At 39.6% G+C, this 25,067-nt stretch overlaps 5 protein-coding genes across 6 annotated transcripts; 2 read left to right on the plus strand and 3 right to left on the minus strand.

Moving 5' to 3' along the window:
- Window positions 1-239: 239 nt before the first annotated feature.
- On the plus strand, window positions 240-2,865 carry RB195_008188 (uncharacterized protein; the record flags this gene model as incomplete). The annotated part of the gene is made up of 6 exons (XM_064194581.1): window positions 240-245; window positions 303-390; window positions 882-1,033; window positions 1,122-1,226; window positions 1,669-1,788; window positions 2,797-2,865. The coding sequence occupies 6 exons, from the start codon at window positions 240-242 to the stop codon at window positions 2,863-2,865; spliced, it is 540 nt and encodes a 179-aa protein (XP_064045726.1).
- Window positions 2,866-6,161: 3,296 nt separating this feature from the next.
- On the plus strand, window positions 6,162-8,061 carry RB195_008189 (uncharacterized protein; the record flags this gene model as incomplete). Its single annotated transcript, XM_013438026.1, has 3 exons — window positions 6,162-6,233; window positions 7,610-7,925; window positions 7,994-8,061. The coding sequence occupies 3 exons, from the start codon at window positions 6,162-6,164 to the stop codon at window positions 8,059-8,061; spliced, it is 456 nt and encodes a 151-aa protein (XP_013293480.1).
- An 823-nt stretch (window positions 8,062-8,884) lies between these two features.
- RB195_008190 (uncharacterized protein) lies at window positions 8,885-15,226 on the minus strand (the record flags this gene model as incomplete). 2 transcript variants are annotated; one of them, XM_064194583.1, is made up of 10 exons in its annotated part: window positions 8,885-9,004; window positions 9,079-9,216; window positions 9,580-9,680; window positions 10,305-10,392; window positions 12,053-12,190; window positions 12,248-12,380; window positions 12,443-12,536; window positions 12,610-12,657; window positions 15,050-15,110; window positions 15,200-15,226. In XM_064194583.1, 10 exons carry the CDS (start codon window positions 15,224-15,226, stop codon window positions 8,885-8,887), a joined length of 948 nt encoding a protein of 315 aa, XP_064045727.1. The 2 variants fall into 2 exon arrangements, with proteins under 2 accessions (XP_064045727.1, XP_064045728.1); XM_064194582.1 differs by lacking the exons at window positions 12,610-12,657; window positions 15,050-15,110; window positions 15,200-15,226 and having other exon boundaries at window positions 12,248-12,457.
- RB195_008191 (uncharacterized protein) lies at window positions 14,216-14,960 on the minus strand (the record flags this gene model as incomplete). Its single annotated transcript, XM_064194584.1, has 2 exons — window positions 14,216-14,333; window positions 14,872-14,960. The coding sequence occupies 2 exons, from the start codon at window positions 14,958-14,960 to the stop codon at window positions 14,216-14,218; spliced, it is 207 nt and encodes a 68-aa protein (XP_064045729.1).
- Window positions 15,227-15,831: 605 nt separating the features above from the next.
- On the minus strand, window positions 15,832-24,264 carry RB195_008192 (uncharacterized protein; the record flags this gene model as incomplete). The annotated part of the gene is made up of 14 exons (XM_064194585.1): window positions 15,832-15,982; window positions 17,535-17,662; window positions 17,744-17,800; window positions 17,854-17,969; window positions 18,271-18,385; window positions 18,456-18,546; window positions 18,643-18,758; window positions 19,350-19,403; window positions 19,472-19,544; window positions 19,686-19,759; window positions 19,901-19,963; window positions 23,593-23,676; window positions 23,784-23,901; window positions 24,140-24,264. The coding sequence occupies 14 exons, from the start codon at window positions 24,262-24,264 to the stop codon at window positions 15,832-15,834; spliced, it is 1,365 nt and encodes a 454-aa protein (XP_064045730.1).
- Between the last annotated feature and the right edge of the window lie 803 nt (window positions 24,265-25,067).

Genomic DNA, 25,067 nt, shown 5'->3' on the forward strand with positions numbered 1-25,067 from the left:
TTTAGCTAGTTTTTCCTTTTAAAATTTCATTCAATTCTGTACATTTTTTTAAAAGTTTTCTTGCCGGGTGACTTTTTTCCCATAATTTGTTGCTCACGACCATAAATTTTTACATTTTAAATGCATTCTGATTGGCAGCAGAAAGGTTCAAGCCGCATATTGAATTCTTTGCTAGTTTTCTTTAAATTTGTATGGAACTCACATATTTAGATCTTTAAAGGAGAGAGGCAGAGGTGAAGATGCCTGTGAGTTTTCCACAGTTACTTTATTTTCTATCTATCTAGTTTATGCGTGGTACTCAGGCGTATCACTCGAAAATCGAGCATGAACTGGTGGTTGGAAATATGGCCCTGCTACCGCTACGTACTAATTTCAAAGGACCGGCACCTCGTACGTTTTGCTTTCATTTAACATGTACATCTCCTATGACTAGTTTTTGCAAGCCAGAATGAATTTTTGTGAGTAAGTCATAGAAGAGAGGTGGGTGTGGCGCAGTCGGTTAGAGGTCCGTTGTAGCCACGCGGTCGATGCTTCGAAACCGCGCTATTGCAAACCAAGCCTTTCACCCCTTCGAGGTCGATAAATTGGTACCAGGCTACTCTGGGAGGACAGAAACACTGACTTGATCATCGGCTGGCCCCCGCCAGCCATTTTATAGGCCAACACGCGTTCCAAAAGACCCTAACGATTACGGATTGCAGCAAAAACGTCTTGGTGCATCTGAAGTGGATTGATACGCCAGTGACTTTATCGTTTATCCTTTAAGTCATAGAAAAATCTTGATTATTCATAATTGTTCCTATCAACAACCTATTCCTTATTATGCGTTATTCTCAGCTATCAAAAGCATTGTCTGAAAGCAGATAATTCTGCTATCTTAGGTACTGAGGCGGACCTCGATATAATCGACGAGGCGTTGATGTACTTTAAACCAAACATTTTTTTCCGTGAATTCGAGATTAAAGGACCCTCCGATCGCACGTTGATCTACCTAACGCTTTACATAACAGAATGTCTACGTAAACTGCAAAGGGTAAGTTGTTGTTCACAAGCAGAGCTGTTCCAAGAGAAGATAAGAATAAGATATTACGAAAATTCCTTAGCAATAATGGAATTTCCAGAGTCCTAACAAGATCTCTGGACAGAAAGATTTGGCAGCACTAGCACTGAGTCATCAGCTACCAATTCCTGGAGAAGCAGACTTTCCTCTAAATAACATGTTCAAAGTAAGATATAGCTCCTAATAGATTTCCGTTCAAATATTTTCAGAAAAGCGGTTTAATGAAGAACATCATTTGATAAATCACATCATATTTAAAAGCATCTGCCCATGAATCTGGGGTGCCACGAGTTTCAGGCGGGTAATACCTATACACTGATACAGGGAGAGATGAACGGAATCACCCTCTTCCCCACAATCTACGACCCAGTGTAAGCATTACCCGCCTGAAACTGAGATCAACAGCAGTGATGGGTGGCGGTAGCGAGCATCTTTACGCGATCGCAACCGCTACGCTCCACCGCGCCGTTTTGAGCGCAGCCGCTTACGCAACTGTCCGTGCTTCATGTCGTTTTGAGCCAACTATATGTATTTATTTACGCCAACATGGTTTCAGAGCAAGAAATTTCAGATAGTGTGATATTTCATAGAGAATTCTCAATTTTAAGGCTCCTGCGAATAAGCAAGAAGAGGAAACAATGCGCTCATATCTGCAACAAATGCGACAGGAGCTTGGAGTGAGGCTGTGCGAGCTGGCTTTCCCGGATCCTTCAACAAAACCGAGCAAGGTGAACGCTTAACTCCTTCAACATCAGTTGTTGGAGTCCTTACTTTGCTTTTCTCTATGTAATTCTTGCATACGATATCAGTGGAACTAGTTTGAATGCTCAAGCAATTTGTCATTTTTAGCTTTGCAAAATATGTAGTTTCAGTGAGAGAGGGTACCAATACTGAAACCTTTAAGGGTGTCATGAAACACTACATAAAAACACCTTCAAATCTCAACCCACGTACAAATACAACTATAAGTACTGGGTACTTTCCTTTTAATGTCACTGTAAAAACGGTCTCACCGAAATCAGTAAGAAAAAATACCCATTCTTTCAATCGACGTACGTTATGGGGAAAACTCATGATTAAACGACTGTTCTAATAAATTCACCGAGAATAACTCAGAACCATGAATGCTTAGAAACAAAAGTTGCAAATCTTTTCTTGCTGGTTTATTTTGTTAGATGGTTGCGTAGAAGCGGATTTCTAGAATTCAGTTATTTAAATAACACAACATCTGAAGTATTGATAGTGATCCCGTCCATTTCTTCCTCATTGCCGTAAAAAACGGCCCGGAATGTACCTCACGTGCGCAAGGCTGGCGCGCTCCAATCGAACTTCTTGTAGAAAATAGCGCGCCGGAACGCCCGAGGCCGTGTCTTCCGGACCGTTTTTTACGGCAATTAGGAAGAAATGGACGGAATCACCTCCTCTCCATAATCTACTATCCCGTATACGAATACTCCACCTGAAATCCGTACCACCTCAGATTCGTGAGGTGATACCTTTAAAGAAAATGTTTTCTTTCCGATATAAATTCGTTGTCATAGTATTAGAATTGAGCATAAAAATTTTAACTCTATAAGATCAATCTAGGTCAACACTGAAGCAAATAGTAACATAAAAGAGTGTATAGTACACATAACCGTTTTCAGAAATTTGGAAAAAAGAAGAGTATTTCCACAATCTGAAATTAAACATATTCGAGTCACATCCTGTCTGGCAAAACTAAACCTATTTTACAGTGGTGGTTGTCGTTTGCGCGCAAACGATTCATGGACAAAGGTCTCGTCAGCCAAGGAGTTATCCTTTAGTTGTATGCAGCTGCACCGATTAATTTCAATATATATATGATCTTTGTGTTTCTATGTTAATAACCTGTTCACTTGCTTTATATAAAGATTTTCAATTTTGAAGAGCTTCCGCTTGTAATACCACTTTGTTTTTGGTTCACTCATAATTCGGATCGATTTAAGCTTGTTAAGCTTATGAAAGGAAATACTTTGAAGATTCGTTGATACCGAGCGAAGAAACAGAGTTCACAAGTGTATGAAGACTTTTCAAAAGTCGAGTTCCTGTTCTAAGTGTAACTTGCCTAGTCTTAAATGAAGAGGAAATTTTTATTGAAAGTTTCTCTGACCTAGTGGAACAATTTTGAATCAATCGATGTCAATACATATTTCATGAGTTCCATAATGAACGGACAAGTCCAGATATGGGGGATAGAGAAAAAAACTGCCGGATTACAAAATCTTATCCTAAAGAATTGGATATGAACCATTGACACTAACCTTTGATTAGCACAAGCAAGCTCACAGGAAAACAGCAAGTTGTTTACACTGTCCAGAAGAAGGATATGAAAATGTGATTAATCAGAAGGTGCAGTTTGAAGCTTGACTAGTATGCGCACTGGAATATTGAAAACACATGCACAATAAGACTTATCAGCGCATATGCTTGTGAATATAAATAGAATAGTTAGAATAGAATAGTTAAGGGGTGTTTTAAGGCATCACTCCACGAATCTGAGGTGGTACGGATTTCAAGTGGAGTATTCATATACGGAACAGAAGACTATGGAGAGGTGGGTGATTCTGTTTTACTGGAATATTGAAACAGAAACATTTCTTCCTAATTGCCGTATAAAAACGGCACGGAAAATACGGCTTCGGGCGTCCTAGCGCACTATTTTCTACAAGGAGTTCGACTGGAGCGCGCCAGCCTTGTGCACGCGCCGCATCTTTCGGGCCGTTTTTTACAGCAATTAGGAAGAAATGGACGGAATCACCCCTCTCCATAATCTACTATCCCGTATACGAATACTCCACCTGAAATCCGTACCACCTCAGATTCGTGGGGTGATGCTTTTAAAGAAAGCGTATCATGATTTTGACATGCTGCAGAATCATACTTGGTTCTGGAGCCCTACGCTTTAGTGCTTACGAGATGCGCTGGAACAGGCCTATACGTATACGTCCCATTCTTCCCAGCAGCTATTCATTGGTTTCACTTGAATAGGCTAGCTAGAATATATCGCTGATTTCGGATCGCTCGCACGTAGATGCGGCGCGCACACAAAGATTTCGCGTTGCAACTGAAATCGTCGTGAAAAAAAATGGCACATTCCATTCCGTTTTTTTTTAACGAAAATTAGGGGCAGGAGAGCGGTACCATGCTGGGTTCTGCGACCCACTACCCGAACTCTACGCTTTCGCTGTGGATTCCGGTCGTGATACGCTCCCTTAAAGGGCGTCACCCCACGAATCTTTGGTGGTACAGGTTTCAGGTGGGATGTGCCTATACGGAGTCGTAGATTATGGGGAGGGTGATTCCGCTCATTTCTTCCTAACTGCCGTGAAAAACGGCTCGGAAGATGCGGCTTCGCATCCCGGGGCGCCATTTTTGACAATACACGCTACAATGAGTTCTGTTGGAGCGAGCCAGCCTTGTGCAAGCGCCGCATCTTCCGGGCCGTCTTTTACGGCAATTAGGAAGAAATGGACAGAATTACCCTGATCCCGACCCCCAGATTCGTGGGGTAATGCCTTTAAGGACAGCCGCGATGAGATCGCACGTACCACTGTCGCTTTGTACTTTCTTTCTTACCCTCATGGTCCCTCCTGTTAGCTACAAAGAGGAAGATGTGTTGGTCATGCAGAAAAGTGACATTCATGAACGGTCGGGTATTTGCACCTCTGTCCCCATGGCGGAACGAGAGGCACAGGGAATTACTTCTGGGAGCTTTGCTGTCCACAATGCTCTTTTTAAAATTAACAAACTATAAACGAGATCTTTTGGTTGTGCCCAACAACTTTTTGTCCTAAAAGAGAACAAACACAAAAAGCTCTATTCGTCTATAAAGTAAATTCGGATGCACAGAAAGATCATCTGCATTAATCTGACTATTATGGAATTGTTCTTCGAAAGTATGTGAAGTGCAGTGACGATCTATGAAGTTCGTTAACACAAATTGGGCGGAGAGAAGACACAGAGACGAACTTCGCCTGTGAACCAGAAGAGCAAGTGTGAATAATAAATAGTCATATATGCCTAATTAGCGAGAGCTTGTGAAATAAAAAAAAAGCTTTAAAAAAATTAAAATCAGAGACTAAAAAGAGAAAATAACTAAAAGTGAGAATTTGGAAAACTCTACCAAATGGTGATATGTTTTATTTTGAGACCTATCAATACAATTACCGAGGTAGAGATTAAAAAATCAGGAATTTAGACCAAGTTTTATTAAGAACACCTCTTTGAAAAAGTAAAAGGAAAGAACTGCGTGACGAGTTTAAGGTGATACAAATCCCATTATTCAATTTTGACTTTAACGAACTCGTACAAATTAGTAATGCCCGATGGGAATAATCTGAATATTATGTGAAAGAGAAAAAAAAAACAACCGACGTCAAATAGAAGAGTTTTGTGCTCATTTATGACTGAAGATAACCTCAAATAAACGGTAACGAGAACAATTTTTTGATGAGAACTGCTACGAACAGAAGCACTTCACCAAAGTCCTGAGCGCGGGAAAGTCGCTGTGCACTGGTTGCACGCAGAACTTTCCGGAAAGTCAGGGTAACATCTCTCAATAGGGATCCGGAAGAAGAACACATAGTATGAGCATCGAATAAGATTTGACAAAGTCTTTGTAGTAGATCTTAGATCAAACCACATGATTAAAGATATTTGTTAGCGGTGATAACTGATAACTAGTTAACATTTTGCAGGAAATTCCAAAAGGAAAGGAGTTGGTAACAGTATGGCCCCAAATTTGTCCACTTCTGAAGAAATACAGAGTAATGGGGGTGAGAAGTATCATAAGGTGGCTCAAACTGAGAAGCAGGCACGAATAGCCTCATGGAAATGTCCAGTACTTCCTCTGACGGCTCAGACTGTTGCCACCGCTCTGTAGACGTCTGTCTTTAATTCTGATTCAAACGCGCGCAAATTATTGATTGAACTCAGGGATCTCGAACATCTAAACACTGTAAATCTGTGCTGGTCCTAAACGGAAACGCTAATTCGGGCTTTGTTCTTCATTGAGTCTCCGTCACTAGAGAGAGTTATTCGTAGTGTTTGGCTGAAGCCGTTATTTGTCCTGATCTTCATTATGTCGTCTACAGAAGTTGTTGCTGAGCAGCTTCAGGAGGCCGTGTCTCCAGTGAAAACCGTGGAGCAGAAGGTATGTAGTTCCCTTGGAAGGGTTTTGATCTAGTTCTTAGTTGAAGTATCCCGGAGTTTGATTTCGCTCCTGGGTTGCGTTACCGGGGGTTTCACATAGGAAAATCACGGTCTTTCCAGACAGACCGAGCTTAGTGTTGATGTTTTGAGTTTTTTTTTTCCGTCCCAGCTATGTAGCTGTATTATTTTGCGTCGTGGACGATTATTTGTGTGATGGTTTATACTAGTGATCGTTCCTAGTGGTTCTAGTCTTTTTACGATTGTTGGTTCAATCTATAGTGTTGATGTACGCGTTTTTAATTGCCAGCTAGTCGTTGCATCGCTCATATGTCATCTACATCAGATCCAGAACTGGCGCTAGAAACGGTAACTGTTGTTGGTGGTTTAGGTGCGTTAAAGGGGCTAACTGGTGGAATAACTGACTAGTTCTGTTGGGGCCCTAAAACCTAAGCATTAGTCGTAGAGCATCTAGGAGACATGTAGGCTAAAGCTACTAGGAGAAGAAAGGAAGATCGAGCTTCTAGGAATAAGAGTGCGTACAAAAAGTTGACTGTCCCCGCCCAAACTACAATTTTCGCATTGGTTGATTCTGCTCTTGTTTCGGTGTAGATGAAGTTTTGAGAAATCAGAAAGACGCATGTGAAACATAATTCGAAAGAAAAAAATAACCTTTTTCTTGGCACTGAAACTTCTCCAGAATACACGCAAAAGACTCACGCCACCTGTGCGATCGTTTTTCTTTATTCTTTTTTACGTTTACAACTGGACAAGAAGTTGTATGTTACATGTGAGCAGAATTGGAATACATGGAGTAATGATAATGAAAACGTATATAGCTTACATATACTTCATTCAAAATCCGTCGCATACGTATGTAACACATTGTAGTGAGAATTAGTAACAACCAACTTCTGATATCCATGATGCTTCTGAGATGAGATATACTTCTTAATTTACAGAAAATCTTCAGTCGATATCGTAGAAGGTGTCCGAAGCCCGGCATTTGAGATTTCTTCATGTTTGACATTGAAGTGTTGAAACTCCGAGTGAGATTGATTTCATACCTCTTTGAAAGCTGATTGAAAACCAATCAATCTCCGTTGGTAGGTTTGCGACAGTGGATTTCGTGTATTTAAGCAAGCCCATTACACCGAACAAGTTAGTTATGTTGAGTATATTTCTAGCCTCGTTTAGGTTCACTGCTTAGGCGATAACGTAGGAACATGTGATTAGCAGTGCGCGGTGTTCTTGACAGAAGTAGTATCATTGCCTCGATGTTGATGGACGATTCTCACTTAGTGTTTTTCCTTTGTCATGAAAGTAAAGAATTAAGGGGGAAGATGGTCTTCTTGATACTGACGAACACTAGTATTTCAGGATCACGATAAGCCGGAAAGCCCACGAAAACGAAAGCTGGCGGATGAGGAGGAGAAACAGACCGAAGAGACACAAGTGAAGAAAGCGCGCGAAGCGGAGGGATCCGAGAATCTTGAGGAGAATAAAGAAGAGCGTCCTGTGATAGAGGCAACACAGAAGGAGCAGTTGGTGGAGGAGATAGCTGACAAGCAGGAAAGCGCTGAAGAAACAAAGGAGACATCTGAGAACACTGCGGAAGAGGCGAAAGCCTGTGAAAGCAACGAAGAGTCATCGTCGCCCAGCAAGGAAGCTGCAGAGTCAGACAAGGAGAAAAAGGGTAAATTGATAATAGTATTCAAATGTTCTTAGCGTTGTTTTCAAAAGAAATGACAAATTAACGTTCAGATGATGAAAAGACGGAGACAGAGGCTGCAGCTGAGCGTGAATCGGAAGCTGAGGTCGTTGAAGCTTAAACTAACCCGGTTCAACCGATACTCACATTCATGTAAAGTGAAATACGTGTACCTTGTTTTGTGGATTCTGTGAATAAATGTTGCGGTATGCAGCGAAGTCTTGTTAGTTGTCGCCAGACTCAACTTTACTGATGTGGTGTTGATCAGTTGCTTGTCGAATCCACAGTGGATTTCGGATTATATTTATTCTCAATCAGGTTTGCAAGGCTGTGCTCACCGCTGAAGATATAATCCGGTGTGCACTTCTTGCTGACTGGAAATATGAATTGGTTATCAGTCTAACAAATAAGTGGTGCAGAATTATATTTCGTTAGTAATTCTGAATGCATAGGTTTGCGTTTAAGCATTTTAGATGTGATACATTGCGCTTCCCTACGGAATTTTACTGATTTTCGGACCAGGTTTCTAGACGAGTTCAGTGCAGCTTCAGCCTGCGGGATCGTCAGGCTTTCGAGAAGCAGAAGGGGTATCCATTTGTCCATTTGGCTGAAGACTTATAAATTGCTCGTATTAACTGTAGCATACAATGATGTGAATTAATAGGTGATTAGTACACTATGTTCCCATTGCATGATGCGAACACGTAGTTTCCTCATTGCTTTCTTTCTTCTAGTCATGCGGTTACGATCATTGTGTGGAAAAATTCTCGTGTAATGTGGGTCGCATGATAAATGTCGGGACGCTATCAACCAGCGGGGTTCGTGGAACCGAATATAGAAGAGAATTAGAAAATGCACTTCCGTTTCTTGCATGTGGTTGTGATCTGTGGATAACCCAACTCTTCATCTTTATAAACGACTCTCATAAATATACTGTTCATGCCTTACACATTAGGGATTTGAAATAACCGAGCGATGTCTTCAGCAACGTTCACGTCATTTGTGATATTGCATTTTTGCAAGCGGTAGGTCAGATGGGTGACGCGTTCGCTTTCGTTAAGATTCTGTAAGGGAAATTTACTTGTTTGTTGCAATGGAAAAAAAGAAGGAAAGAAAGTATCTGAACAATACCACTTGCCCTAATGTTCGCCAGATCGTTAGGTGTTAGGACGGCGAGTGCTCGAGACATTTCCATAGCTGGAGTGCCATTCATGAACACCTTCATTACTTCGTTGAAGGAGTCTTGGAGTAGCATCCGTTCCGACTCTTCGATATTCTTAATTATACACACCAGTACCTGCGTGCTTTTCAGAACAATTTGTGGTCTTTCTTAGAACAAACAGCCTCGCCTAAGTTCAGAGGAAGAGGTAAAGGATCACTTGATTTTCGTCTTTGAAAGATGTTGCAGATTTTGGTGATGGAAGTTTTTTCAGAGTTACTTCTAAAGACTATGCAGTGTTGAAATATTGTCTATTGTCAGAAGATTGGTGATATCAAAGTTCCATAATTTGCTTCAACCGAACCACTACGAAATTCTCCTCACTGTGGAATGGCGGGTTGAATCTTTTCATTTCGCACCACTCTATGAATTTCGCGTTGTTCACTTAGTTATGATTAGATTAAACGGGAGTGGCATTACCCCGAATTTGTTTAAGTAGAATATCCTCTCCGCATTTGTGTCATTAAGGTTTTCCATGAAATTGAGTTGGTCCTTGTCAGCACTCGACATGTCGGCAGTCACTGGAATTTACTTAGGATTTACTTCTTTTTTTTCTGCGTAATATTTTTTTGGAGTACAATTTATTTCGAATGTAATAATCACCAAAGAAGCATTGTTATTGTTTGTTTGTTTGAATAATATGAAAAAAAGCGGTTAACTGAGTAAAGAAGTACAAATGTTAGAATACTATATTCTTGTCCTCTAGTTGATATCAATACTGCGAGCTATTCTTCTACATATCCATCTACATTCGAATGTTGGAGTTTTTGCTTACTTTTTTTAGTTAGTAAGGTAGACTTTAAAAGCACTGGAATTTGTCTCTGAAAGCTTATTGTCGTGAAGACATTTGATCCCTTATTTCTTTAAACAGTCGCTATAGCACTTAAACGTAGTGTAGTTTCTTCTAGAGTTGCTTGATGTAGTCATTTTCGAAGAGAAGTTGTTTTACAGCGAAGTCCATATTTGACTGGACATGCTAGCCTCGTAACATTGACCACTTTTATGAGCTAGTCATGTGTTTAATCCAGGTGTTTAATTCATGTGGAAATGTTACCGGATTTTTCATGTAATTCAATCAAACGTAACAGTAGCATTAGCGAGTATTATTGGACAGGAACGATTAACAACTGATTGGAAACGTAAACCTTGCTGGGCTACTAGCACAGCTGAGTCGAAATTGTGCATAAACGAAGAAACAGCGCTGAGCTCTTTTCGAGTGCATAGTATCCGGGCCTGAAAAGAAACTTATAAAAGATAAAGGATGAAGTATCTGCCATTTAGTAGGCTGCATGTCAGCATTTTTTTACCTTCCCAGACAAAAAAGGTACCGCTTTGTCGGCCCAATAGGGACGAAAAGCTTGACTATCCTAGATCGGTCTGCAACCATTTACCGTGTGGTCGAAACAGTATCTAAACCTCAATGCTACACTTGCCCGAAAAGGAACTCATTAAGAACTATTTGTCGCTGTAAAAAAAATTCCTTTTCATTCTCCTAACCCCTACCTCGCTGAGGCATGTTCTCCTTCCATAAACGAAAAAAGTACTGTGGCTGTATGCGAGAGCATGGGATTCGTGACTACTGTTCAACAATATTGTTGACTTGTGTGTATGAGCAACTAGGAAATGAAATCCCAGACTTGCCTCGCTGTTTTGGATTGAGAAGCAAATTTCCACTAATAATTGCATTACAATCTATGACTGACTGTCAATAACTCTTTGTTTCAAACCTCATGCAGGAAATAGCCACGTACTGGATTAGACACTGGTCAGTAGATACTATCATTTTGCGCGCACATAATTTCGAAGCGTTTTTAAATTATGTATTTTCAGTAGCCGTACCGTGCTCAGTACTCTTCTGCAGATCACAAAATGTGGCTATTCCTCTTCTTTTCATCTATTAATTTTCCTTGATTCCCTGTCCCGCAATGTTGCCTTTTGCACACCGTTATCTCTGAGAAAAGAGTAGGGCCAGGAATGAACATGCATTACGCTCAGAAGCTTCAACCAATGGTACTAGATGTTCTCGTTTTGAATGAAGGTATATCAAATTAATAAATTGTAGTATGTAAGTATAAATATGATTTAGTTTTGGACCGTAGTCACTTCAAAGCTTTTTTTGATTCATTGAAAAATGTCCTTTGTTTGCTCTGTTGATGTTTCCGTTACTTTTACCTGTTGTGTGGGAAAATTCTCAAGTGTTTTCGGTGCGCAACGTTACTTTTAATACCAATTAAGGTGTAGATTTATGGTCTGTTGAGGGCTTGTTGGGACGATAGACTGGGTTTTATTAGGTTTTAGGTATAGTAGGGTCAGTTCTAATATATTTAATATAGCTGAATAAATGCGCTTTGGCGGACAAATAAGTTTGCGTTGGATTTTTTTTGGTATTCATTAAAAAATCTGGGTATGCACATCAAACACATCCAAAAGTGATATATTTATGCAAAGAACAGTTAAGTCCACCAATCCCGTTGCAAAAAAAAATTGAAATTTCGTTGCACCCATGATGCGCCAGTATCATGTTTGAAAAAAGCAAACAGTGTTTCTAGTTTTGTCGTGATTATTGAAAAGAGTTCAGATGAGGCTCCAATCTCTTTAATGTTTTCCTATAGGTTCTGTATTGAATGCGGTAAATTCTATAGATGGAAAGTTCAATTTTTGCAGATAGAATCTCGTGATAATTTGTTTCTTCCTCTCTTTCTGTAATTGTGCAGAATAATTTATTATTCGTGAATTCCGATTCTGTTTGAAAAGCCCCTATTCGGCAAATTATGGATTATTGTACCTTCAATTGTGTCTGATGGATTCGTACGTGTTCCATTTATAATTTTGTACCTTATCATTGTGGACATCATATTATGCTTATTTAATTCGAAAGTAACAACATTCATACCTCTTCCAGCAGAACTTCGGCGATTTTATCCAGCCTTCCAGATCCAACAAACTTGTCTAGCGCTCGGTTGAAATTTTGATTTACACCACACGCAAGTCTTAGTTTACCAAAACATGACAGCAATTCAGGAGAGGATTCCTGGAATTTTTCAGAACTCGTAACGTAGGTGGAAAAAAAAACTCCTGGCAATCTGACCTTAAATGTTGGCGAAGCTGTAGCAGCCGTAGGAGCCAGAAAGGTAGTAACACGAGACACTGGAACCAACTCGCTTTGCGAAATTCCGCGAGGGGAAGAGGATGTAGTAGAAAGGAGTAAAGGTGTTATAGAACTAGGAAGAAGGTAAATACAATGAAGTCTGAGGAAGTGGACGAAGAACACCAGCAACATGACTTCTGTCCGAAACATCGTTTCCCGGGACGAGTACTTAATGGCTCCCGTAGTGTGGTGTTCACAGAGAGATTATCTCGTAGAAAAAAATAATGAGCTGAAACGGTCGAGTTATGAAAAACAGTAAATAGCGGTGATTGACGTGGCCACGAGCTCGATCAATTATCTACCGTGCCTCGGTCCGGATAGAGGAAAATCGGTTCGTAGTTGACAGCTGCCTCAAATACTTCACTGACATTGACGTAATTGTCCTTTGTATGTCATCAACTGTTAATCATAACATCAGGGATGGAATGCATGGTATTTTGTCTGGAAAAACAATGCTATCAATGTTATCCTACGGGATGCGATCCTACTTACTATATGTAACAATTATCCTTTAAGCAAACAAACAAAATTTTACTTGAAGAGAACGACAACAAATGAAAAGTTACAGCTTCTCAAAGTATACTCCAAATGAAAGACAATCAGATGATTGAAAAGGTTTCGGAAAGGTTCTAAAGGAAATGATAACACACATAACAAGGAAATCGAATATTGTAGTTCGAACTCCATGATTTAGGTCAAGCCAAACACTAAATACTATTTACTTCTTGAATGACGATTTCAGTTACGGACAAGTAGCGCTGTCTGTAATTCTGCGCACAATTCAGCACTTATGTTGACTGATCACCTCTCCGATCGCTGTGACACACTTGAGAAGATGTGTCTTTTTGTCTATTATCCCTTTATATCGTTTGTTTCAGATGAAAATTTTTGTTTGTTTGTGCGTTGTAGCCTAGATTTGTTTGAATAGGAAACTTCTACCTAGTACTAATATGAAAGAACATCCGAACTGTGTCTGCATGTTTGTGGACGAAGTTTTGACAAAATTGAAGTTTCGTTTATTATTGGATTATTCGAATCGAAGTTGCATGTAGCACTTTTGAAACTTCAGTGAAAACTATGAAGTATGTAATCTGACCACACTTGATGGTGATCTTCAAAGTTTTGAATGATATTTTTAAAAAACTTTTGGACGTTAGGACGTTACATAGGAAGAGAAGTTTTGCGCGGCAACAAATGAGCATTTAACATCAACTGTGCACATATACTTTTCTTTCTTTGCTTTAAATAGAGAGGGAGAGAGTAAGAGTTGCTTTAAATATTGGGATGGATTTGAAAGAAACTTTATCTATTATTAACGCAGTTGACATACATATTGAAGTCGTCTTTTCTTTCAGCTTTCGACCACTGAAATATGGTCAGCCGTACTATTGTGATGGATTGACGCTGAAAACAGGTTACCTGAATTATATTTTTGCCTGTGATTCATCTCTCTCATATATTGGTTCTCCTGTCAACAAAATATACAATAAAGCTTTTGGAAATAATCTGCTTTATTTCCATTTAACGTGACGCATACTAACCTAAATCTTATTTAATTCTGTATTTCAGACCTAGTTTTGAGGATTGTGTCACAGGAAAGTCCGATAAAAATGTTCCAAGAACTACGTTTGGGCTTCTAAAGATTTTTTTAAATGGTATATCTTATCTATTTCATAGATATGTATGAACAAGGCCAAATACAACTAAAGAAATCTATATTCCATCTCTTCCACTCAATTTCAGTTATATCAAATAGGTCGAATTGAAGTAGTTGAATAATTGTCCAACTGTGCCCCTGTTTGAAAACTTGCAGAAACTGCGATGCTGACAAGCTTGTTGCCACATATCATTCGATAGAAAGGCCATGAGATCGTCTCTTATGTTTGAGTTGTGATTTCATAGCTAGCTCTACAGCCGTGGCGGATAAGGTGACGTGCTTGTCCAGTTTTCGAAGTCTTTTCTTTTGTCCGATGTCAATTGCGTTCTACGGTCATCTTCACTTTTCCTCTTGTCCATTCTTGCTTTTCTATGAACGAATCCATTACGACACTTTTAAAATGTTCAAACCTACCGTGAAGGACGCATACTTCTATATTTTTATCTGCAAGGTTGCAGAAAAATTATTAGCGATGTGGCTTAAAGGCATCACCCCACGAATCTGAGGTGGTGCAGATTTCAGGTGGAGTATTCGTATACGGGATGGGAGACTACGGAGATGGGGATGATTCTGTCCATTTCTTCCTAATTGCCGTAAAAAACGACCCGGAAGATATGGCTTCAGGCGTTTTGGCGCACTACTTTCTACAGAAAGTTCGACTGGAGCGCGCCAGCCTTGTGCGGCGCCGCATCTTCCGGGCCGTTTTCTACAGCAATTAGGAAGAAATGGACAGAATCACCTCCCTCTCCGTAGTCTCCTATCCCGTATACGAATACTCTACCTGAAATCTGCACCACCTCAGATTCGTGGGGTGATGCCTTTAATGATGTTCTGATCCACTAACGTAGGTATTGCAAAGATTACCGTCAACGTCCCCGCCACGTCCAGTTTTCCTTTTTTAACGCACCTCAAAACCGATGTGAAAATTGTGATAGTGAAATCGACCTCTAAGCTGTCATATAATGTGAAATGCTCATAGAGAATCTTCATTGACATTCAATTCGAATGTGAATATGTAAGGCGAAGAACAGAGTCATGGGTGAAAGCTTAAGCAAACTGATGTCGGCCCGATAATGGCCAAACACCGATTAATAATAACCCGTACACAAGTGGCTGCGGTTGGAGAGCAACCCTACAATACCCGAACTTCAGCTCATTTCACTCATTCCTGACTTCCACCGATTCATCCTAACAAAAGTTTTTGATGATGAGTTAGGTGAACTAAAGTTAGGCACTTCAAGGCCACATCTCGGCGAACCCATAAAGCGCGTGATATAGTCCGATTAAGTGGACCAAAAAAATCATAGAATGAAAAATGGCACTACGGCATCTCCCTGCGATGAACGATGAAAAAGGGCGACGATCTTGTGATACAGGTAGTAGAGATGCCTCAAGCAGTAGAAAAAGAATACAAAAACGATGAGCATAAACACAAGAGATTCGCGTAAGGATTTTAAAAATACAAACAGAAGCAAGTGTGTCCGTGTTGGGAGGAGAGGGCAGTTTCAGGGAAAGGAAAAGTGCAATTGATACAACGAATGAGCCACAAACTGTGAAGCTAAACAAACAGTCAATCAATCACTCATCAATTAAATCACAGGTATCATCAACGGGAACAAAATGTCGGACTCGTAGTAAATAAAAGAACAGTCTAATGACATTAAATGGAAATAATGACAACTTAATTAAGGAAGTGGAGAGGATTGTATATTAAGTAATAAAGGAGGCACATCTTGTCATACCCAACAAAAAAAAACGCACAGAATGGACTCAATCATCGTAGAGAAGACATTGAATAAATAGTAAATATGTAATATAATTTGAGCTATCACTGACCCAGCAGCAAAGTCGAATTTGCCACAAATCACTATACTGTTTGAACATCTTTGTTTACTATGTAGAATTGATCTTTTCGTCCACACATCCCAACCAGAACCGCTGCGTTTTCAATGATCACATTGAACGGAATCGTCATTAAAGCTCCTGTTAAGTAGAGCGCCAGCCGCCAGGCACTATTCCTGGAAACAAAGGTATTACCACAGCGTCGAAAAACATACATGAATCATACAAGTAAAAATATGGCAGGATTTCACTATACAAATCAGAATGGGTTATAAAAACCTCGAACTTCCTCTTAACCTAGAAGTCAAAACGAGTAATTTATGATCTCTTTACTTCTACCATCGATCGTTGATGAGAATTAGCAAAAAGTTTATCCCACAGGCAACTTTGCAAGCATTAGCGTTTTTGCTAACTGGCATAAAGGATGCAGAAAAACATGGAAGAGACATATTAAACTATGTCTGCTTTTTGCTGTGCCAGTTTCGTATCACCTTCAAAAATACTGAAGTTTAGCAATTTCTGTAGGCAATAAGATTACTGTGCTCATGGATCGATTATCGAGCGCAGTTTCTTACGTCTAACAACTTTGCAACCAGCAATGACAACGAAATGGTACATGGAAACAATACGTAGCCAAATCTCGCTCTTGCTCACTACAAAAACTGCAGTGTGATCGAAAAATGGGGATGCGGAGTTAACAAAACCCGGCTTATACCTTCTTTCGATTAAAGGCATCACCCCACGAATCCGAGGTGGTACGGATTTCAGGTGGAGTATCCGTATACGTGATAGTAGATTATGGAGAGGGGTGTGATTCCGTCTATTTCTCCCTAATTCGCGCGCAGAAGGCTAGCACGCTCCAATCGAACTCATTGTAGAAAGTAGTGCACCGGAAAGCTCGAAGCCGTATCTTCCGGGCCGTTTTCTACGGCAATTAGGAAGGAATAAACAGAATCACCCTTCTCTCAATAATCTACGATCCCATATACGAATACTCCACCTGAAATCCGTACCACCTCAGATTCGCGGGGTGGTGCCTTTAAGATGAAAGTGTTCACATGTGAAACACAGTGAGCTGCTAAATTTTGATCCGCCCTTCCGAGTCACAGTACAACTTAGTGTTTAGTCAATATACAAACACGTAATTTGTAGCGTAGTCGGTAAGAGGTTCGATCGTGACTGCGCTATCGGTATTTCAAAATCGCGCTAATACCAGCCAAGCCCATGTCATTGTGTAGGCTACACCCTGTGTTCATAAATCTCTAACGACTGTGAATTGAGGTCAAAATCTCCAACAATCAATCTCAAACTCTAACATCTCTAACCATCAATGCCGTGCCCTTTATCATTGCCTAAATAACAAAAGAAACGACGATATAGGTTTACCGAGAAGTAATCCAGAACATATATATATATATATATATATATATATATATATATATATATATATATTATATATATATATATATATATATAACATGCATGCATGTATTGTGTTACATTCATATCCACTGATGCAGAACAAGTTGGGCGCAGTTAATTCCGCATTTAACGTCAGACTAATGACTTGCAGGAAATCATAAATATTGCTTTTGCTGCGTATTTCTGCTTGATAAGAAGGCAGCGTAATCGTTGTAAAAATTCCCGGTGCAGCCAAGCCTTCCAAAAGTGCAGCACAAACCGGGAAGTTGTGTACGTTGTAATCGGACTTAACTACTTCAAATTTACCTGTACTTATGCGAGAAGGATTTCACCACTCCGAATATGTACATATACAAATTCACAGCACCAACGAAAGATAACGCGAAATCGAATGGTAGACAACGAGGAAGCGGAAACAAAGGGCAAAGAAAAACCTGAAATAAAACAACTCCGCTCATGTATCCCCATCAACGCTAACCAAAGAATAATAATAATTCAAAGAATAGCTACGTTACCTGAAGTGATGTTAACGGCATCGTTGCCCACGCATACAGTGACAGAGCAAGGAGCGCCTGAATCAATTATCTAAGAACTCAGCCACCACAGAAGTCTTCTGGAGAGATACCTTATGAGTCAGCGCAATCCTCGGTGAATGGACCGTTAGGAGGATGCCTTGGAGCCATCGCTTCCGCTGTTGCAGGAAATCCCACATGGTGAAGGGACTTTTCTCGTGCATCTCGCCTGCACAGTAGGTAGGTGTTAGCAAATATTCAGTTTTCAATATTTCCTTTCTAGGTATGAAAATGTGAAAGTAGAGAAACTTTGGCAACATTGCACAGTTAGTATATTTGTGTTGACAGACGAAAAGCAAATATCAAAGCTATCAGAGGTCATTGCAAACAAAACCAAGAAGTGGACGTATAGTAAGAGTAAGTTTCTTTTGTGTGCTCAAAAACCTTTAGCAAAAACCGTACGATAATCTTTTGATCCGAATTCTTGAATGATCCAATTGGAATGTTTTGCTCCAAATCAAGTGGCTAACCTTCTATAAAGTCGAATGTATACCCGTGCTTCATTGCGATCATCGAGAAAAAACAGTCTTCTGCTATTGACCCCTCCATTCCATGGTCATAGGAGACATTCCGTTCCGCGGCAACCTTCAATGTCAAAACGTTTCGTCGCGCTTCGTTAGAACGCTTCATTATCATTAATCATTCAACAAATCACTTGTGTAACGACGAATGAGCCTTTCCAACCGAAGAGTGGTTTATGGAAAAGTTTAAATTGCAGTCTCAACTTTCCCATATCGTCAGCAACTCTAAAGGAAACGGAGAATGAACGCAAAGAAACGAAGACGTCAAAACGAGAAAATCCACAAATGAAGAGAACGAATGAAACTCCAAGCAATCTGTACCTGAAAGAATCGGAAAGCGTTGTTAGCCAGTTCACAATTTCTCCGCTTGCGTAGGTGATCACTCCTTGGCCAAATTGGTGTTGACCATCTTCACAAAAATTCAGTATGCCACATATCTATATAGACGATGATTTAATTGAAAATATATTATACTTTTAAAAAGAAGATGGCCAAAATATTGCGGTGTGAGAGTCCTGAGTTTGGAATGGATTTATTTCACAATATCCATGACTTAATTAGCATTGAAAAATCGAATATAATCACGAAAATCGTGTTATCAAGGAAAATCTGGAGTGAAAGCATTTTTAGTACATCAGGTGTATCTAGATTAATCCTTAGTTATTAAAACTGCGTTGTTCGGGAACAACTTCATGAAGAGCTACTGCTAAATATTGATTGGTGGCAACACCAATAATAGAACTAGGAATAGAAAATGTGCGCAAAAGAACAGCGAGAGATAGGTGTCGTTGGTGACTCAAACACAAACAACTATTTCTCTAATTTCGCCTAAAATTTTGGCATCGCTAGGCAATCTATTACAACTCATTTTTCAGAGGTCGTAAGCAGTAGACACCTAAGCAACGTCAATTGAGCTTGCGCTTATACGCGACACCTGTCTGTAGAGCAATAGAGATAGATTACTTGGACAACTACTTTCGAATTCATATACTGAACGAAAGAAAGAAACCGAAAATAAGATAACTTGCCGCATTCGTGGTCAGTAATGTCTCTTCGTCCAAGTGGACAATCCAATCGTTATTCTTAAGTGGGTACTTTGTTAACTATGGGATTAAATCAATGTAGTTAGAATCAAGTACAAAACTCTCACTTGTAGGATGTTGACGTCATCCTCGAGACAGTATTGAAGAGCTCGTGCTTTGAATTTTGCTCCGCTCTTTGTTCTAAGAAGAAAAAAATAAAAAATAAAACCCAAACAACAAACGAAAAAGATAACAAAACAGGAAGAGTCACAGAAAATACAGATGGAAAAAAATGAGTAGAAATAGATCAAGAGGAAAAGTACTGAATCGAATATGATTTACCGATACGATGTGGGCACCACCACCTCTCGAACTCGGGGTTGTGGCGGTAAATTAATCGCATTGTCAGTAACTACCTAAACAACAAATATTTCTGTGAGCTGTATGTGTCAAAGTGAATAGAAAAAGTGCCTAGAGTGATAACATAGATTGGGAAAACAATTTTAGTGCAAAATTCTTCGAATAGTTATGAAGAATTGTAACCACCTCGAACACACCTCAAATATAAAATTTTCCATCCCTGAGTCGTAACATGTCTTCATATTAGTTGCTATGTTTTCCTGAAATATCGAACATTCAATCCAGATTTCAATCAGTCCCACTTAACATTGAGCAGTGCTTCCCATACCGTATAAAAAATTACTGAGAATTCAGTTGCAAAATCTTTCGAGCAGTTCATTTTTTGAAAGAAAGAGATAAAGAGTCAAACCAATTGTAGCATTCTTACAGTGTTTCGGAGTTATGATTGTAAATAAGTTGGACTTCTCGAAAAAAAAAAGAATTCTTTCGAGAACTGTCGAAACAGCTCTAAAACAGCTACAAATCAAATTGAACATTAACATTAAAAAAAATTCCAGTAATACGAAATCAACTTAATTAAGGAGGAAAAGTCAGAAGAGGGCAAAATTTATTGCGATAACAAATGCCTGAAAATCAGGCATTCAACTTCTGTTGTTCATGTAAGAATATTTAGGGCAGACAGTAAGAATCACAAAACAAGTTGCCTCAATCATGCTAACAATTATGCTTATGCAGACGTTATTATGTAGTCACAAGGGAAAGACTAGACAAAATCTTGGTTCTTTTGTACAATGCGGTAAGTGATTTTTTTCCTCTCAATTCGTATACCCACCAAAAATCACAGACATCTTTTCATTAAAGGCAGAAGAGGCCCCGCAATACATTTTAATACATTCCAGGGACAAAACCGGGGACAACAAGCCAATCTTCTTTCGAATGCATTTCGTTCAACAAGCTTCAACAATACAACACGACGTGCTTCCGGCGAAAGTGGAGGAAGGAGAAACTAGAAATCCATGAAGAATAAAGAAAAAATTATAACAAATCCCAGTCCTACAGCTGTTAGGTTTTCATAGCAGTTTAGGACCTTCACTTAATTCTTGATTTCTTAATAAGAACATCAAATCTTCATTGTGTTTACTCTGTCGATGTAACTTTTCCAAGTTTTTTTTTTCATTCGAATGTATCCTGCTGCTACCCAATCAATATCTACGAACTGACAACAAATGAGTAAAGTGCAGGTTCATGTATTAAAAGTCGCAAAATCTGCACAGAACGCAGATCATAAGCCGCACATTCTTCTTCTCCTGGATAATTCTTTTCGCGTCTCTCAGAAGTTTTTTCATTTTTTTCCCAACTGCAAATCGCATGAGGAATGATTTCAACCTACCACCGATTCCCTTGAATATTTTTTCGTTTTGCTCATTTCCGGATAAGGTTAAGATCACAGGATGAAGTTGGTCATTTTTGTAGCCATGTGTATATTGATTCATTGATCAACAAAGATTGTTCTCGCACATGTAAATACGCCTCTAAATGCTTTGCTTGCCCCATTTTCTCTCTCACGTAAGACACGAAAATATTATCCAAATTTATTGCTATTGTCACGGTAACTTTGCAACAGATAGTGAGAATTGATGTTACTCAACTCATTGCAACTCTGCTAAACGGGGGCATGATTTCTTTCAAGTCGTTTATGCAGATATGCACTAGAGTCAGAATGAAATGAATCTCACAGCAGTTCGGCTGTGCTCAAAGTATGCTCAAACTGGCGCGCAGAAGCGTAGCGATTAGGAAGCATCGTGGTGGGACCCTTGCTAGTACTACCCATCGCTGCAGTTCGCCATTTTCCTACCTCAATTCTAACCGGTAATCTCCACCGCGCTGCTTCGTGCGCAATTGCTTACGCAACTGCATCGTGCTTCATGCGACCCGACTATACGTACCGTGCCAGTAAGGGTGCAGTGGTTGCGCAAGAAATGACGTTAAAATAGCAGGTAGAAAAGTACCGTCCAACGATGCAATCTACTTAAAAGAACGTTTTCAGTGCAAATATGAAAATCCCGAAGAGTTTTTAAAACCAAAATTTAAGTTCGATCATTCCCACGTGAAATGTCGCTATGACAAAACAATGTCTACCCAAATGTGTTTACACAAACTTATAACCAGCCACAAGCCTCTCTTCTTCTACTCTTTACCTGTATGCCTAGAGTATGTTTCTCTATAACTGCTACACATTTAAAGGTAGCGCACCACGAAATTGACATGAATTGAAACGAATATTAAAATTGCGGAAAGCTGATGGAAAACACAGAGTTCGAAGTGTAGATTACGAATATGGGGGTGGTCCCGCTCAATTTGCGCTAATCGTACTAACAACGTGGTAGGAACGGCGTGTGTTCCTACGAGATACGTGATAAGGTGTCACTTTTGTGCACCCTTCGGTTCTGAAGCTTCTTTCAGCAGCTTATTCATTTGTTTTACTTATATAGGCTGCCGAGGAGGCCTCATTTATCTTTAACCGTTCGCTCGTGGACATGCACATGGGTGGCGCGTTCCAACCTACCTCGTAGGAACCGACGCCATTTCCTAAGTAGTTTTTCAAGACGATTAAAGGAAAATTAAGTGAGACCACGCTCATATTTGTTATCTACTCCCCGAACTTTATGTTTCACATTAGGTTTCCACACTAAATCAATCGCGTGATACGCTGCCTTTGAAAGCGAAAATTGGCTATGCTTACCTGTGAAACATTTTGCGTTCCTTTGCGGTATCGATTTTCTAAGCCTCCTTCAGAGTGACTCACACAAACGCCCATTAGTCAGCGGAAAAAAGACCAGCGTATGGACAATGAGCAACAACAAACAGTACCACGTAGATCAGCATTAACCACGTAACCTATGGGTAATTGTTGACACTGCAATCATTTTTCGAGTGCATTCAAAATTAGTCCACAGCTGGAAGCGAAAGTCTGCAACTTTTTCGCACACTGATCAATCGCAATGCCGGATCATCTCTTTTCAGCTGTTTTTCGTCATTGTATGAAATTCAACGAAGAATTATCAGGCCGAATGATGTTGCTCGTTGCCATGGTTAGCATTTCTAGTTTCTAATGCAAAAGGCAAAAGACTACTCTTACGACAATAGCGATTCTTTGTCTCCAGCTATGCAAAAGGTACATAAGGAACCAAAGTGAGGAATAAATCATCGGCCTTAGGTTTCAGCATCTTTTATCCTTAACGCACAGATATCACACACACAACACGCCTTCTAATGATCGAATCCGTCGATATGGACGGAATATCAGCTATAATGCGCACTTTCTACTAATCAAGAACACTTTGTTCTTGGGAGCGTTGGTACAGATAAGCAATTAAAAGATAACGCTAACAAAGCGTCGTACTACTCAACAATCTCTTCCCTTCCTTAGTAGAATGAGTAATTGAAAACCTCTTTGGTAAGTATGACAGATGAACCAAAAAAAAATAAACGAACAGTAATGAATAAGTATATGGAATCGGCGGCTCCCGACATAAAATTAAAAAGAAAACAATTTTTTTTCTGTAACACAGGGTCAACGCAGAAGATGAGTATGTTCCATGAAGAGAACTTGTTAGAAAAAAACTTCAATTTTTTCCAAATACAATACTATTTTTTTCAAAAGGATTTCTATGTGCGCATATGAATTTCATGGGAAGAAAGAATGGGAATTAAAGTAGAAAAAATAGTAAGTGATTAGTCAAAATTTTGTGCAAGTCCCTAATAACCGCAGTGTTCCAAACCAATACAATACAGAAAGCCATTTATGAAAGAAGAGTCAAAACATTGTACACTGTATACCAAATACACAACCAAACTAGAAGGTTCAAATATAAGATAAAAGCAGTACCTTAACTAAAAGAGGAAAGTGGCCTTTTGTTACCACTCGAAAACATACAAATGGGGATAGCAATGGAGCAGCTTTCAGTGGAACCTGAAAAGTCTGAAATAACTAGCTAGGAATGTCTCAGAAAATACAAAAAAACAACGAAACGAAATTAAATGCAGAATTCGTTAGAGACAGATCAACAATAAGCCTACCTTTTCCCTAAATGCATTGAATAAAACAAGACCAAGTAGATTGCAGAGGCACTGCGGTAGTACCAATAATGCTGTGAATCGCAATAGATACAAAAACGTTGTCCAAGTGTAACCATAACTGAAAGCTGTTGATAGATACGGACCAAGCCAAAGGATGAATTTAGACAAATCGCTTCAACAAGAATTCACAAGAAATCATTGGGGCAACCTCACTGTCAACAAGGGAATGTCTTAATAACCAGTTGGCAAAATTCCCCCCTCCCCGTGGAAAACTGTGGAAATGATAATAGTTGAGGTGAGAACTACGGTGAAACGAAGTTTTTAGGGCGAAAGTAAATAAGGTACAAGTCACTAACCTCTCAAATGGACTTAGTGTTACTGCAGAATGAGGTTCGGTAAATACTCCACAGAAGTACGCAAATCCTAAGATCCACGCAAGCAATGCTGCACAATGCAATGCATGCTTCGTTTCACAGTTCATTACCTCTGCTCTGAAATAAGTAAAACATAGAGCCATACACATACGAAGCAGAGAAGCACACAAATGTCGAATGATTAAGTTCGTAACGGAGAATGGATGAATACTGTCTTCTACTTGTCATAACAAACACAAAAGCAGGTAACAGTGTACATTCAGAGCGTATCAGTCAAAACAAGGTACCGCGACACTGATTCTCATCGTCGTTACAACCACAATAACATCGACCACAATCGAGAGAACGCCGCGCGCGCTCGGCCACCATTAAATGCTCAAAGACAAACATTGAGCACGAGAGTTATTTTGAGAGCAAGCATTTGAAGTGTGCAATAAAGCATGAAGATTCAAAGATTGCCCTAATATTAAGGTATAGAAATAAGCCAGGAGTGTGCATAGAATGAAATCTGTTCGCTTAAACTCTCGAATTGTCGAACAACATCAATAAAGATCAAGTAAATAGGATGAAAAAGCTAAAATGCACTGTGCTTATTAGTTTTCTTGAGATATCCTAGATCCTCGAGTTCAATTCAGAATCGTTCGAGGTTTACGAATATGTGCGCAGCCTTACAATGAATTGTGGAGGCCAACCGATATATCAAGGAATATTTTCATCCCTCAGACAGGTCTGGTACAAATTAATCAGCAGCGGATGGTCAATCCGTATCCGAACCATCGACCGTGTAGTCGGACACGAACCTCTTACAGACTGCGTATATGAACAACTTTTTTCTGAGTATTTGAACTTCTTCCAAGTTCAAATGCCAAAGATGAGTACACAGTAGAATTTTAGGATTATAATAATTGGA

The sequence above is a fragment of the Necator americanus genome, chromosome III (assembly GCF_031761385.1).
Source record: "Necator americanus strain Aroian chromosome III, whole genome shotgun sequence".
Taxonomy (NCBI): Eukaryota; Metazoa; Nematoda; class Chromadorea; order Rhabditida; family Ancylostomatidae; genus Necator; species Necator americanus.